The sequence below is a fragment of the Colossoma macropomum genome, unplaced genomic scaffold (assembly GCF_904425465.1).
Source record: "Colossoma macropomum unplaced genomic scaffold, Colossoma_macropomum, whole genome shotgun sequence".
In the NCBI taxonomy this organism is placed as follows: domain Eukaryota; kingdom Metazoa; phylum Chordata; class Actinopteri; order Characiformes; family Serrasalmidae; genus Colossoma; species Colossoma macropomum.
The window spans coordinates 31,522,350-31,535,258 of record NW_023494790.1 but is presented as its reverse complement, the minus strand read 5'-3'; the positions used below and the strand labels follow the sequence as shown (position 1 = coordinate 31,535,258).

The window sequence follows — 12,909 nt, the reverse complement described above, 5'->3', positions numbered from 1 at the left end:
GTCAAAGGGACAGAGTTCTGCACTATAATTGATAGATCTCTCTGCGATATCGAAGCAGCGTCTGGGGTTTCATGTCAAGGACTACCTCTGGCATACAGAAGGAAACTTCATGTGAAGATATGATTAGATTAAGAGAGCGCTGGACCTGATGCTGTTCTAATGAGGACTGCTAAGTCCAGCATGCCTGCGGGCTTTACAGTGGGGCAGTGGTTAGACATGAGAGTAGGTTGTATTCTCTTCACTACTCCCTGTCCCACATACGTTAGCCCTTTAATTGGTGTTGAAAGCAGATAAACATGAAGTTCTCCTAGGAATTGCAGCTCAACAGTGGGGTTGACTGGAGGGAAATGATTTTTGAAAGAGGCCTAGCCTATCCTCTGTGTGTTTATCTGATAGACATCTCTGTTGGGGGAGCTTTTAATGGGTTTCTTTGGGGTTTGTCACTGGCTGGGACCTGTTGAAGTTGGATTCACTCTACCTCTTACAAGCATAGGCAAAATCTTTTCAAATTTACCAGCTTAACAGAACCTTAGCTCACTACAAAACCTCTCCTGAATGGCTTTTAAGCTGTATTGTTGTCAACTTGAGTGGCATAGCCTTCTTCCTACTTAATATTTTCATTGGTTTTAGCCTGTTGCACTGCCTGTCTAGAGTTTGGGGACCTAGCTGTTTAATAAGGAGCTCATTAGTGCTTCAGAATAGAAGTGTTGCGAAGAATAGAAGTGTTGCGAAGAATAGAAGTGTTGCGACATACATGCAGCAAGCGTGCTAACTCCAATCTGGTTTTCAAAATTTTCCATTTACCCCAGATGTAACAATCAGCCAAGACATGTTTGGTGTTCAGATTTTCATCTTTTGTTTAGTGCTGGAGTTACGAGGCTAGTGTAGCTTACAAACACCAGAAGCCAGTAGTCAACTGGGTCTATTTAATAAAAACTTGCCCAAAACTTATTTCAACCTGCTCAGACTGGTCTTCATTAAGGTCACACAGACTTGTCAAAGTGGTTTGTGATGCAGTATGATTTGCTGTGGACTGTAAAAATAAACAAAACTATACTGTTTGGTTGAACACAACAGGCAGCCAGTTTAGACAAGAGAGTACTGTACTGAATTTTCACTCCCCTGTGGAATCAGACTCTCCTTCATGTGCATGCATGTCACACAAGCACATGAACATTAGATTCTATTTGTATTTTCTATTCTTTTTTCTAGATAAACAGTTAATTCTAGATTAACAGTTATTTATGAACAGAAACAGCAAAATTGCAAACATAATTGTAGGTTGGATTTTTTTACAGCTCCAGTTCTCTAAAATATCTGCATTCAGCTACATGTTAAGTTCTGTCCATTTGTATAGCTCACAGTAAAATCAAGCCTTAATGAATAGCACTATGTGGTTTGAGAGTTTTGGGCATGTATTTACAGAAAAGATTTGGGTGTCCATTGACTTTTAGTTTGTTAGTGACTTGGGCTATCTTGACCATGGAAGTTTAGCTGACAATTAAGTGTCATACATATAATTGAAATTCATTATTTAATTGTCTTGTCTTGTTGTTTATATGCATCTATTAAAGTACAAGCCAAAATTGGCCAACTTGGCATATTAGCCATCTTGCACGCTAGCTATATTTACTAGTCGATGCATGCTAAAAACATTAGAATTAGCTACATAGCTAATAAAAACATTGCTTACATGTTAAAACACCAAATCAGAAGCTTTTAGAGCATTTTTATTTTCACAAGTACCATGATGTGTCTCAGTGATTGCATTTATTGCTTTCTTTTATTCACATATAGGGCCTCAACCCACCACACTCAATTCACATTTTGTTTTGCTTTAAGTATTATTGTAAAATCACATGCAAAAAATGATTGCAGTCATCTTAAATAATTGCAATCATCTGAAAAATTGTGAGTAGGAATTGTGAGTAGGCAATGTAATAATTGTGTGATATGTAATAATTGTGACAAGCCTTTTAGTGACATTAGCCTTGTAGCTCCAGCCTTAAACTAAAGAAGTAAAATTTGGGCACCAAACATGTCTTGGCTTGGCATTTAAATAAAGTTACTACTATATACTAGGAGTGGGAATCTTTAGGCACCTCACGATTCGATTCTATTACGATTCAGAGGGCTGCGATGCGATTATAAAACGATTATCGATACATCTCATTTTTCTATACATGATTTCTATTTTTCTACTGTGTGAGGACTTTTTGCTTTGCTTTTTTGTTTTAAAGCAAAGTATTTATAATGGCCCATAATGCATTTATGTCCAATATCTTTTATTAATAAAATAAATGGAAGTGATGTGGCAAGTGATCTAGAAGGCTGTCATTAACTGCTCTTGTTTGGAGACGCTGCTGCCACTCATCTGCGATAAAATGCACTGTTAGGGTGAAATTAGATCAGTGGTAATGGATGTTACAGCCGCCCTGCCCGTTTAATTCAGTGATTTTATAACTGTAGTCGCTTCTCTTTATAATTTTCCCGTTCCACCTTAAATGGCGCCGCATTTACGTTTGGTGCCTCAGTCAGAATTTAAGGTGGAACAGGAAAGTTCAGCAAGAAGCTGGTGAGTGAAAAGCGACTTCAGCCTCGTAAAACAGGACATTTTACAAGAAACTATTCAACTTTTGAGGAAAAGTTTTCTGGCAGAGCTGGAGGAAAAGCGGCTGTAGCTAAAGCTTAAAGCAGAGCAGAGTAAGCCCGCGTTTTCGTGTATATTGTTTAACCTAAATTAGGACATCAGCACATACTGAGACATTAAATGTTGTGACTCCCAAGGTGGTTTGATTTTTGTTGAAAGAACAAAATGGCCCTTTGTATCATTCGGGGTGTGACTCCTGACCTAACCTGGCTTTAATGCAGAGGGAGCCGGTCGGATTTCTCGCTCATCCATGTGTGTTTTTGTTATGTGCCGCCACAGACTGTCCGGGCTCTGCACTTACCCACTTCCAAGTTCCGCCTTTTCCGTCAACGTTACGTTATAAATTAAATATTTAGAAAATCGATTTTTGACTTTTGTTAATCGATTCAGAATCGTTCACGTCCGCATTGCGATGCATCTAAGAATCGATTTTTTTTCACGCACCCCTACTATATACTGTATTACTATTATACTTAAACAGTACAAAACAAAATGACAACCTTCTGACAATGTTCTTTATGTGTGTTTTAAACAGCAGTTTGAGGGGGAAAAAAACAGGTAATTTAGACAAAACCTATTCTTGATATCTGTAATGGAAAAATAACTGCTTCATATACTAGCCTCACCTATAGTGTTTCACAAATTGTAGATTAGGAGCACTGAAAGGGCTAGTTGTGTGGTAGAGTGTTTCCTAATGGCCAAACTGTTGTCTTGCAACCTATTAGTTAGTGAATTCTAGCCTGTTAGGGCTCACCCTCCACAATAGCTCTGCTAGCCAGCGACGGCAACCCTAATTTCCTCCTCTCTCCTCATCAAGCTTTAAATCTTCCTCGCACAATTAATAAGACGTCCCACTTGTCACATTAAAAGCTAACAAAGGCTGTTATTACTGAGCTTCAAAACACGGCGTTTCACAGTATGCCTTTACTCTAGAGAAATGCGGTTGGACACTGTTTACACATCTCTCTTGGCCTATGGGTAAAAATAATTTTTTCTTTGAATCCATGGCACATTTTTAGTTTCTGTTTACTTTTGATGGCTGGAATGACCTTGAGGTAAATATAGAGCAATATGAGTCGTTGTTTGTGAAATGCCTGACAACATGTTTTTGCAGGCTTTCTTTTGTCTGCAGTAGACTTTGATTTCATCTATAACAAGAATAGATAGCCACAATGACATGTTAGAAAGTGTTGCTGAAATTACAAATGCTCCTCTGTGAAGGAGAAGGGGACTGCTTCACTCAACGCAAACAGATATTTTATGTTTTTCTCTTCAGAGACCTCTTTAATATTTGTTAAAATAGTTGAAAGGATTGCTTTTTAAAGGTGCCACAGAATGGAAACTGTATTTACATTGGCATAGTTGAATAAGGAAAGTTCTGCACATGGAACTGACATACTGTGAAATTCAAACACTGTTATCTCATCCTTCAAATGAAAATCCCACATTTGCAAAAGAGGGCGGTAAAACAGGCCAATTCCAAAACCGTCCTAAACCGTTACGTAACAGTCTTGAGTCATTAATATTTATGCCCCCAATATTTACAAACCAACTGAACTGAATTGTCAACAGGCGTGGCTGATATTCATCTTTAAACGAGGCTGCAGTTGCATTCCTATTCGCCAGCTTCTCAGTCAAATGTTCAGTTCCACCTTAAATGCTACAGCTGGTACGGGTGAAAGTATGTAACTGTGGTACCATTTAAAGTGGAGCTGAAAATTCTCAAATTAAGCTGGAAAATAGAAAGCCAGCTTGACCTCCCACATCTTTAACCGCATCCCGGACAACTTTAGTTCAAAATTTTTAGTTTGTTCTGCACATTTCACTCTGGACAGTTTCATCTGAAGCCAGATCATCTTAAATGGAAAGTTTCATAGTGAGCTAACAACTTCAATTTGTGTTGTTGCCGAGATTGAAAGCAAGTAGCTAGTACAAGTAACGTTAGCTACTAGCATACTCCAAAAGTCACATACCATCTATGTAGGCATCAGAGATCAATTTAAAATGCTGAATAAATGCATTCTGTGGCAACTTTAAATGTTTTACTGGTCCATTCTTTGTAAAATGTTAATTCAGTGATGGCAAAAAAGAAAGCAGTGGAGATATGACATTTTCTTGTGACAGTGACATTATAAATTGCTTATACCTTAACATCATACTTATTACTGGCGATAAAAGCATGTTGAAATTTTATAGTGATTATGTTCATGTCTATTAGTATTTGAACAGTAATACAATTTTTGTAATTTTGCCTCTGCACACCACCACAGTGAATTTCAAATTAAGCAGTCATGATGTGATTGAAGTGTAGACTTTCAGGGGTTTAACAAAATTATTGCATTAACTGCTTAGGAATTACAGCCATTCTTTATACAGTCCCTCCATTTTTGGAGGCTCAAAAGTAATTGTACATTTGAGTGATAAGCAGTTTCATGACCAGATGTGGCCTGTTTCTTTGTTATTTCATGACAAATTAAGGAGATAAAAGGTCTGGAGTTTATTCCAAGTGTTGAATATGCATCTGGTAGCTGTCCATAGGAATTTTAAGTTATGCAGTCCAAAAAGGGGTTGATGCAAGTCAAGGAGGGCCGTCATTAAGCTGAAAAAACTATACCAACCTATAAGAGAAATAGCAGAAATTCTAGAAGTGGACAAATCAACAATTTGGTACATTCCTAAAAAGAAAAAATGCACTGGCGAATTCAGCAACACCAAAAGGCCTGAAAGACCACTGAAGACAACTAAAATGGATGATCACAGAATTCTTTCCATGGTGAAGTAAAAACCCCACAGCATCTAGTCAAGTCAAGGACATTGTAGAGGAGGTTGGTGTATCATTGTCGATGTCTACCATCAAGAGACGCCTTCGTGAATGTAAATACAGAGGGTTTACGTCAAGATGCAAACCACTGGTAACCCTTAAAAAACAGACAAACATCTAAGGGAATTTTCACACTTGTCCTGAATACTTGAGTCCTCACCCAGGACTGATTCCGGGCTTGTTTTGGGGAGGGGCTCATTGTCACTTGTTTGCTTTTATACACAAGAATTCCATCCAAACCATGGATTGATTGATCAATTCTGTCGTCACTTTTCCGTATGCACGTTTGCAAAATGGTAGGCACTAGCTTCATCGGTTTGCTGTTTTTTATTATTTTCCTTGGAAGCAGCCAGCAGTCCTTGGTCCAGGAAAAAACTGTAGTGTGAAAATGCCCTAAAAAAGCTAGTCCAGTTCTGGAACAAGATTCTTTGGATAGATAAAATTAAGATTAACCAGTACCAAAATGATGGAAAGAGAAGAGTACGCAGAAGGCAGGGCTCATGATCCAAAGCATACCACATCATCTGTCAAACATAGTGGAGGCAGTGTTATGGCATAGGCATGTATGGCTGCCTATGGAACTGGGTCACTGGGGGTTATTGATGATGTGACTGAATTCTGAAGTGTATAGAACTGTACTTTCTGCTCAGACTCAGTCACGAGCTGCAAAACAAACAGTAGAGATGGATAATGCCACACATACCACAAATGCAACCCAACAGCTTCTTAAGGCAAAGAAATGTTGTTAAATGGCTGAGTCAGTCACCTGACCTGAACCCAACTGAGCATGTTTTTCACTTACTGGAAACAAAACTGAAGGCAGAAAGACCCACAAACAAATAGCAAAGTGGCTGCAATAAAGTTGTATTTATGTTAGTTTGTCCAATTACTTTTAAACCTGTGAAAATGGGGGGACTATGTAAAAAATGGCTGTAATTCTTAAATGATTGCAGGATTTTTGTTACAACGCTTGAATTAAAGCTTAAAGTCTAAATTTGAATCACATATTGACTTCTTGCTTCATTTCAAATTCTTTGTTGTGTACGGAGGCACAATTACAAAAATTGTGTCAATGTCCAAATACTTGTGGGCCTGTCTGAATTTCTCCCTCTTAACTTTTTAAAGCAAACAGAGTAACTCTTTTATATTTTTTCAGCAAGGCCTGAGCAGTAGGTTAGTGTGATTGGAGTTTGGCAGTGATTGACAAGTAATCTGATTAGAGAAGTCTAATTTTACTTTGTCCAGCTTGCAAAATGTTATTAAATATGTACATGTAGTTTAGTTCATTTCTACTGTTAGAACATTGGATTTTGGCTCCAGAGTGGCACAACCGTCTAGGCATTGGCCCTATCATCAGGAGATCACGAGTTCGATCCCTGATGATGCTACAGTTATCCGTGGCCGGAGTCCAAAAGAGCACAATTGGCCTCGCTCTCTGTGGGTGGGTAGGATGGCTTCCCCTTCTCCCTGCATCACTCAACGCAATGCTAGTCAGCACGTAACAGATCTGACGGTTGGCGCTTTCCTCTGAGCGCATTCAGCTGTCCAATGACGTTGCAGTTCGAAAAGATGCGGTTGCTGGCTTCACAGGTCTCTGAGGAAGTCTGTGCTAGCCTTTGCCCTCGTAGCGTTGGTACTATAGTGTGATTGGGGGAGTCCTAACTAGTGGGTGGAATTGGAGACGACTAAATTGAGGAGAAAATCGATGAGAAATAAAAAAGTTTTTTAAAAAAACAGTTTTCACAGGTCATTATTAAGACGTTAAGGTATAGGAGAAGAAAAATTTTCTTCTGGGAGTTTTTAAGACTGCAACGTGCCATCTTAGGGCAATTGGCAGTATTTTCTGTGAAGTGTCATGGTTGGTTTGGATGAACTAGAAAGATTATGAAAATATTATATGTCATGGTTTCCCATAGGCATCTATAACCGAATTCTAGAAAATTCAGTTCAGTCCAAAAATAATAGAAAATACTTGTTTGTTGTTTGTAAAGCGCTACAAATGGCTTTAGAGCTAAATCACAGTCTAAAATCTCTTCACAATTATGAGCTTTTAGCACACAAGTCACTTTTATATGCATCATTAAACAAAAAAAAGTAAACATGAATCCACACCAGCAGTTCGCTGTCATTTTCAATTACCAAAACATGTTACTCAGTACTATATTAAGAGTTGCTCAAAATTATGTAATGTGGGATTTTCATTAAATCTACTGATGTTAAATGTGTCTAAGCTAAAGGCAACATAGAAAGTTGGTCTAAGCTGCAGCGGATTGTGTGTGTTTGCAGGGGTTGGGGGGATATCTTGCTAATTAATCAATACATAACTTTCTATGTAATTAAATATTTATTTATAAATATTTATTTACATAATTAGATTTATATAGTACAGTAAAATGAAAGTAATATCTATGGATTTTTAAAGGTTACCTCAAATGTCAAAAAAAATCCTGTTAATCTTCTACAGGTTCCCCTTTCAGAGAAGAGCAGGAGAGGGACCTGAAGGAGGTTCTTCGAGAAACTGATCCCAACATACCCCTCATTTTTGTCAGTGGCAACCACGACCTGAGTAACACACCTACGCCAGAGACAGTGGAGCAGTACTGCCATTGTTGGGGTGATGATTACTTCAGTTACTGGGTGGGTGGGGTACTGTTCCTAGTGCTGAATTCTCAGTTTTTCTTCGATGCGTCCTGCTGCCCTCATCTGGAACAGGCTCATGAAGCCTGGCTGGAGCAGCAGCTACAGAGTGCAGCCCAGAGTTCAGCACACCATGTCCTCATCCTCCAGCACATCCCCCTCTATCTGCACACGCCCAACGAGGAGGACAACTACTTCAACCTGCAAAGAGACAAGAGAGAGAGTCTGATCCACAGATTCCGCCAAGCAGGTACAGATCTGAGGGCAAATGAAGGCTAATTATTCACCGTCACTGTAAATCTCTGATCTTACTATTAGATTCAATTATGGTTATTTAGGAAAGTGAGTAATGAAATATCAAATTTGAACATAATTTGATTGCTTTAATACAAAAATCAGAATTATTTTTATAAATGCACTGAATACACAAATGTAACTGGAGTAACTATTTACACTGCAGTAGAATATAGCCGATAAAAACAACACACTTTGTGAATTTTTATATTTGAAAGAAGAAGACTTTTATTTTGGCCAAAAAAAATAAATGCACACTATATTCAATATTGTCATATATTGATTATGGTCTAATATTCCAAAAAAAAAGTCAAAGCAGTTGAATCTTCACCTTCAGATTGACGCATTAATATGCACCGATGTATTTTTACACCCCAGTAACTGTTGAAGATTTAGTAATTAGGGAGGGATAAAGAGAACATATGTGATCCTGCCTGTAATATAATCAGCTGCCATAGGCTTTGGAGGCAAAGACACGTTATGTAAAGCTTTGTGATTTACCCATCTGCCTCAACGGTCTGGTAGAACTACTGTAAGAAAGTTAAGACTGGGAGATCTACTGCACTTGAGCCTGGTTCATTCCAGTGCCCTGGAGTGCAGAGTACAGCACCTTGTTTATTTATTATTTTCCATGCTAAATGTATCATTCATTTATTTGTATCAATTGGAAAAGTAGCTACAACCAAAAATAAAGACCTAAAGAACTGAAACTCAAAATAACCCAATACCTAATTGAAATCTTAAGTACTGATGTTCATCCAGTTCTCTTTTGGATGGCCAGAGCACAGCATGTTTTGAAAACATTTTCTTTCTATAATTTAAGGATATTGTTCACACTTGATATTGGAATTTCCGGTGTATCTGCAACTTTTCTCTCAGATATCTTGTAACAAAGAAACAATATTTTTCAGTATTTACATTTCCTAAAGCAATAGCTTTCACAATGTTAATGAAATTTTGAGTCATGTATTTTAGATGATGGCTTTGCAGGACTAATATTGCATTGACATAAGTATTCAGACCCTTTACTCAGTACTTAGTTCAAGCACCTTTGGCAGCAATTACAGCCTCCACTCTTCTTGGGCATGATGCCACAAGATTTGCACACCTGGATTTGGGGATTTTCTGCCATTCTTCTCTGCAGATCCTCTCAAGCTCTGTCAGGTTGGATTTTCAGGTCCCTCCAGAGATGTTTGATTAGGTTCAAGTCAGGGCTCTGGCTGGGCTACTCAAGAACATTCACAGAGTTGTCCATATGCCACTCCTGTGTTGTCTTGGCTGTGTGCTTAGGGTCATTGTCTTGTTGAAAGGTGAACCTTCGGCCCAGTCTGAGATCCCAAGCACTCTGGATCAGGTTTTTATTAAGAATATCTCTGGACTTTGCCCCATTCAGCTTTCCTTCATCCCTGACCAGTCTCCCTGTCCCAGCTGCTGAAAAACAACCCCACAGCATGATGCTGCCACCACCATGCTTCACTTTAGTGATGGTATCGGGCATATGATGTGCAGTGCCTGGTTCCTTTCAGACATGACACTTAGAATTGCGGCCAAAAGGTTAAATCTTAGTTTCAACAGATCAGAGAATCTTGTTTATAACAGTCTGAGCGTCCTTTAGGTGTTTTTATGCAATTTCTAGGCGGGCTTTCATGTGTCTTTTACTGAGGAGAGGCTTCTGTGTGGCCACTCTGCCATAAAGCCCAGATTGGTAGAGTACTGCAGTGATGGCTGATCTTCTGGAAGTTTCTCCCAACTGCACACAGAACCTTTGGAGCTCTGCCAGAGTGACCATTGGGTTCTTGGTCACCTCTCTTATCAAGGCCCTTCTCCCCCCGATTACTTAGTTTGGTGGGGCAGCCAGCTCTAGGAAGTCCTGGTTGTTCCAAACTTCTTCCATTTAAAAATTATGGAGGCCACTGTGGTCTTAGGAACTTTCAGTGCAGCAGAATTTTTTTGTAGCCTTCTCCAGATCTGTGCCTCTGCACAGTCCTGCCCCTGAGCTCTACAGACAATTCTTTCCTCCTCATGGTATGGTTTTTGCTCTGATATGCCTTGTCAGCTGTGACACCTTTTATAGACAGGTGTGTGTCTTCCCAAATCAGGTCCAGTCAACTGTATTTACCACAGGTGGACTCCAATCGAGGTGTAGAAACAGTAGAAAAACAGTAGAAACAAAGATGGTCAAGTGTCATAGCAAAGGGTGTGAATAATTATGTCCATGCGAAATTTTAGTTTTTCCGTTTTAGTAAATTTGCATAAATGTCTAAAATTCTGTTTTCACTTTCTCATTATAGGTTATTGAGTGCAGATTGAGAGGGGAAACTTGAATTTTCTTTGATTTTAGCACAAGGCCTCAACACAACCAAATGTGAAAAAAAGTGAAAGGGTCTGAAGACCTTCCGAATGCATTGTATATCACAGCAAAACAGGCTGTATTGTTGGATTTTAACACAAAAAGAAACATCACAGTTACAATAACAAAAACATGTAAAATGTATCCAAACCTAAATTTTATCATGAGAATAATGTGGCAAGAAAACAACCTTATTATAGAAAGAGAGCTATTGAAAATTAAATAATAAAGGGGGAGATAAACAGAAACCAAAAACACAAAGAATTCTGGGTAGCTCCACTCCTCGTGCTACAGTATTTATAGTTTTTAAGACTGAGTTTCTGCTTTTTATTTTGGTTTAAGAAGTGTAAGAACTGGAGACTGTCAATGATATCTGTGAATTAAACATAAAATATGAAAGTATAACATATAAATATAAAATTATATTGTAATTGGGCAATATAATTGGAATATATATTGGAATCTAGAACTATCACTGTTGTTTTACTTTTCTAATTAAATGTAATTGACAGGTTCAAATATGTACTTCCTGCAGTACACCAATAACATTTCAGCGAATTCAATCATAATGGGCAACACATATGTGGGATTGAGTGTAGTATCGGTACCTTTTCACAGAATTTCTTGTTTCAATAAGCTACATAAGAAAAATCATTTAAAATAACACTAGACTTTTGTTATTGCCAGCAAAACTGACTTCTAAGGGTTAAAACCTTTAACCGAGAAGGGCTATTTAATACACTCATGTTCCCTACATTCCTGCTCCACACATCAACACTTTCACATATTCTGAAGTTAATGATGAACAGTATAGGAGATGTGTCGTGCACTAAGTTAATTATTGATTACGGATCTTGGCGCTCTGACTTTCTGGGTTGAATAGTGTTTTATTTAAAAGCTGCTTGAACATACATGCCATATTACCCATTGGCCATTCTCTTATAGTCATTTAATGAGTGTTTGCTTTAGGGATGGGCCTTCTTTTTACACCCTTACTAACTCTGCTTGATTATAATCCAATGATTCCAGTAGTTGACAGTTACAGTCACATGTTGCTCAGTCACTAAGCAGGTTTCAATCTGAGGAATTTTATGGAAAGAATATTTTAGGGCTTTGAAATGTTTCACAAATGCCAGAGGTTATATGGCAAATTGTCAGGGGTGAGTTGTACAGACAAAATAGTACACAAATCTAGAAGCTGCCCTAATTTGCGTGCCTTGTTTAGTATGAAGGCTGGCCACCCTTGCTTTTTGGCACATCGGCCATATATGTAGAGAAATTTGAGGCATCTTGGTTTTCATAATGTTAAAGTAGTATTCTTTCGATATCACAGTCTTTTTTATTTATTAGGCATACTACCCTGCCCTTGACACACTTTGCATAATCTGCCTCATCACTCACCTGATTATTTAGCTTGTCCGAGTAAATTGGTGCTTCTACAGCGTATGTTTGAATTCTACTGCAGAGAGTTGGAGCTGAGTTTGAGTCTGAATTTTTCTGTCCCCTGTCCATGTATTCTTTTAGAGTACATTTGGCTACGCTCTCACTGAGTGGGATGGCTAGCAGGGGTCCTTTTCTTCCCGATGTAGGCTTTGAGTTCTCCTCAAAGCTGTTTGATGGAACTGGAAACATGCTTTGGCAGGCTTCACATACTTCTGCACTTTGGTGGTGTGATTGAGGACAGCAATTGGAGTTTACTTTATCTAAATATTTGAGAAGTCTGTTTTATTCAAACCTTTCTTTTTACAAGAATATTCATAATAATCTGAATGAGCAGGCAGTACAGTGGGCTTTGTGAGTGAAACAGTCTTTTCAGGGCTTTACTCCATAAAGCGCTTTTGGTATTTCTATTTCATTGCACATTTAATGATGGTCAGAGAATCCATCAAATCCACAAAACGGAGGGATAAAAGGAAGCATCTGTTTGACAAATAAGCCTATCATTTCATTTATTAATGTTATCACTAAACTCAAGGAACACAGACCTATAGAAGGCCACTGCCAACAAACCCATTCCACTCATTCTGTCCGTGGCCTCAGAACTAGTATAATGCTGCAAATTTTATTTATTTAACTTCCATAAAGCAGGGAGACTGTGGGAAGATCATCTATTTTGAGTCGTTGGCCCTGGGGGTAGACAGTACTGATCATTTAGCT

At 38.5% G+C, this 12,909-nt stretch overlaps 1 protein-coding gene across 1 annotated transcript in view; it reads left to right on the top strand.

Annotated features, from left to right (window-relative positions):
- The window catches only part of cpped1 (calcineurin-like phosphoesterase domain containing 1), a 47,812-nt gene that overhangs the window by 12,786 nt on the left and 22,117 nt on the right, over positions 1 to 12,909 (top strand). Inside the window, exon 3 of the mRNA XM_036573091.1 lies at positions 7,936 to 8,358. Coding sequence (XP_036428984.1) covers positions 7,936 to 8,358 — 423 coding nt within the window. The remainder of the gene's footprint in view (positions 1 to 7,935; positions 8,359 to 12,909) is intronic.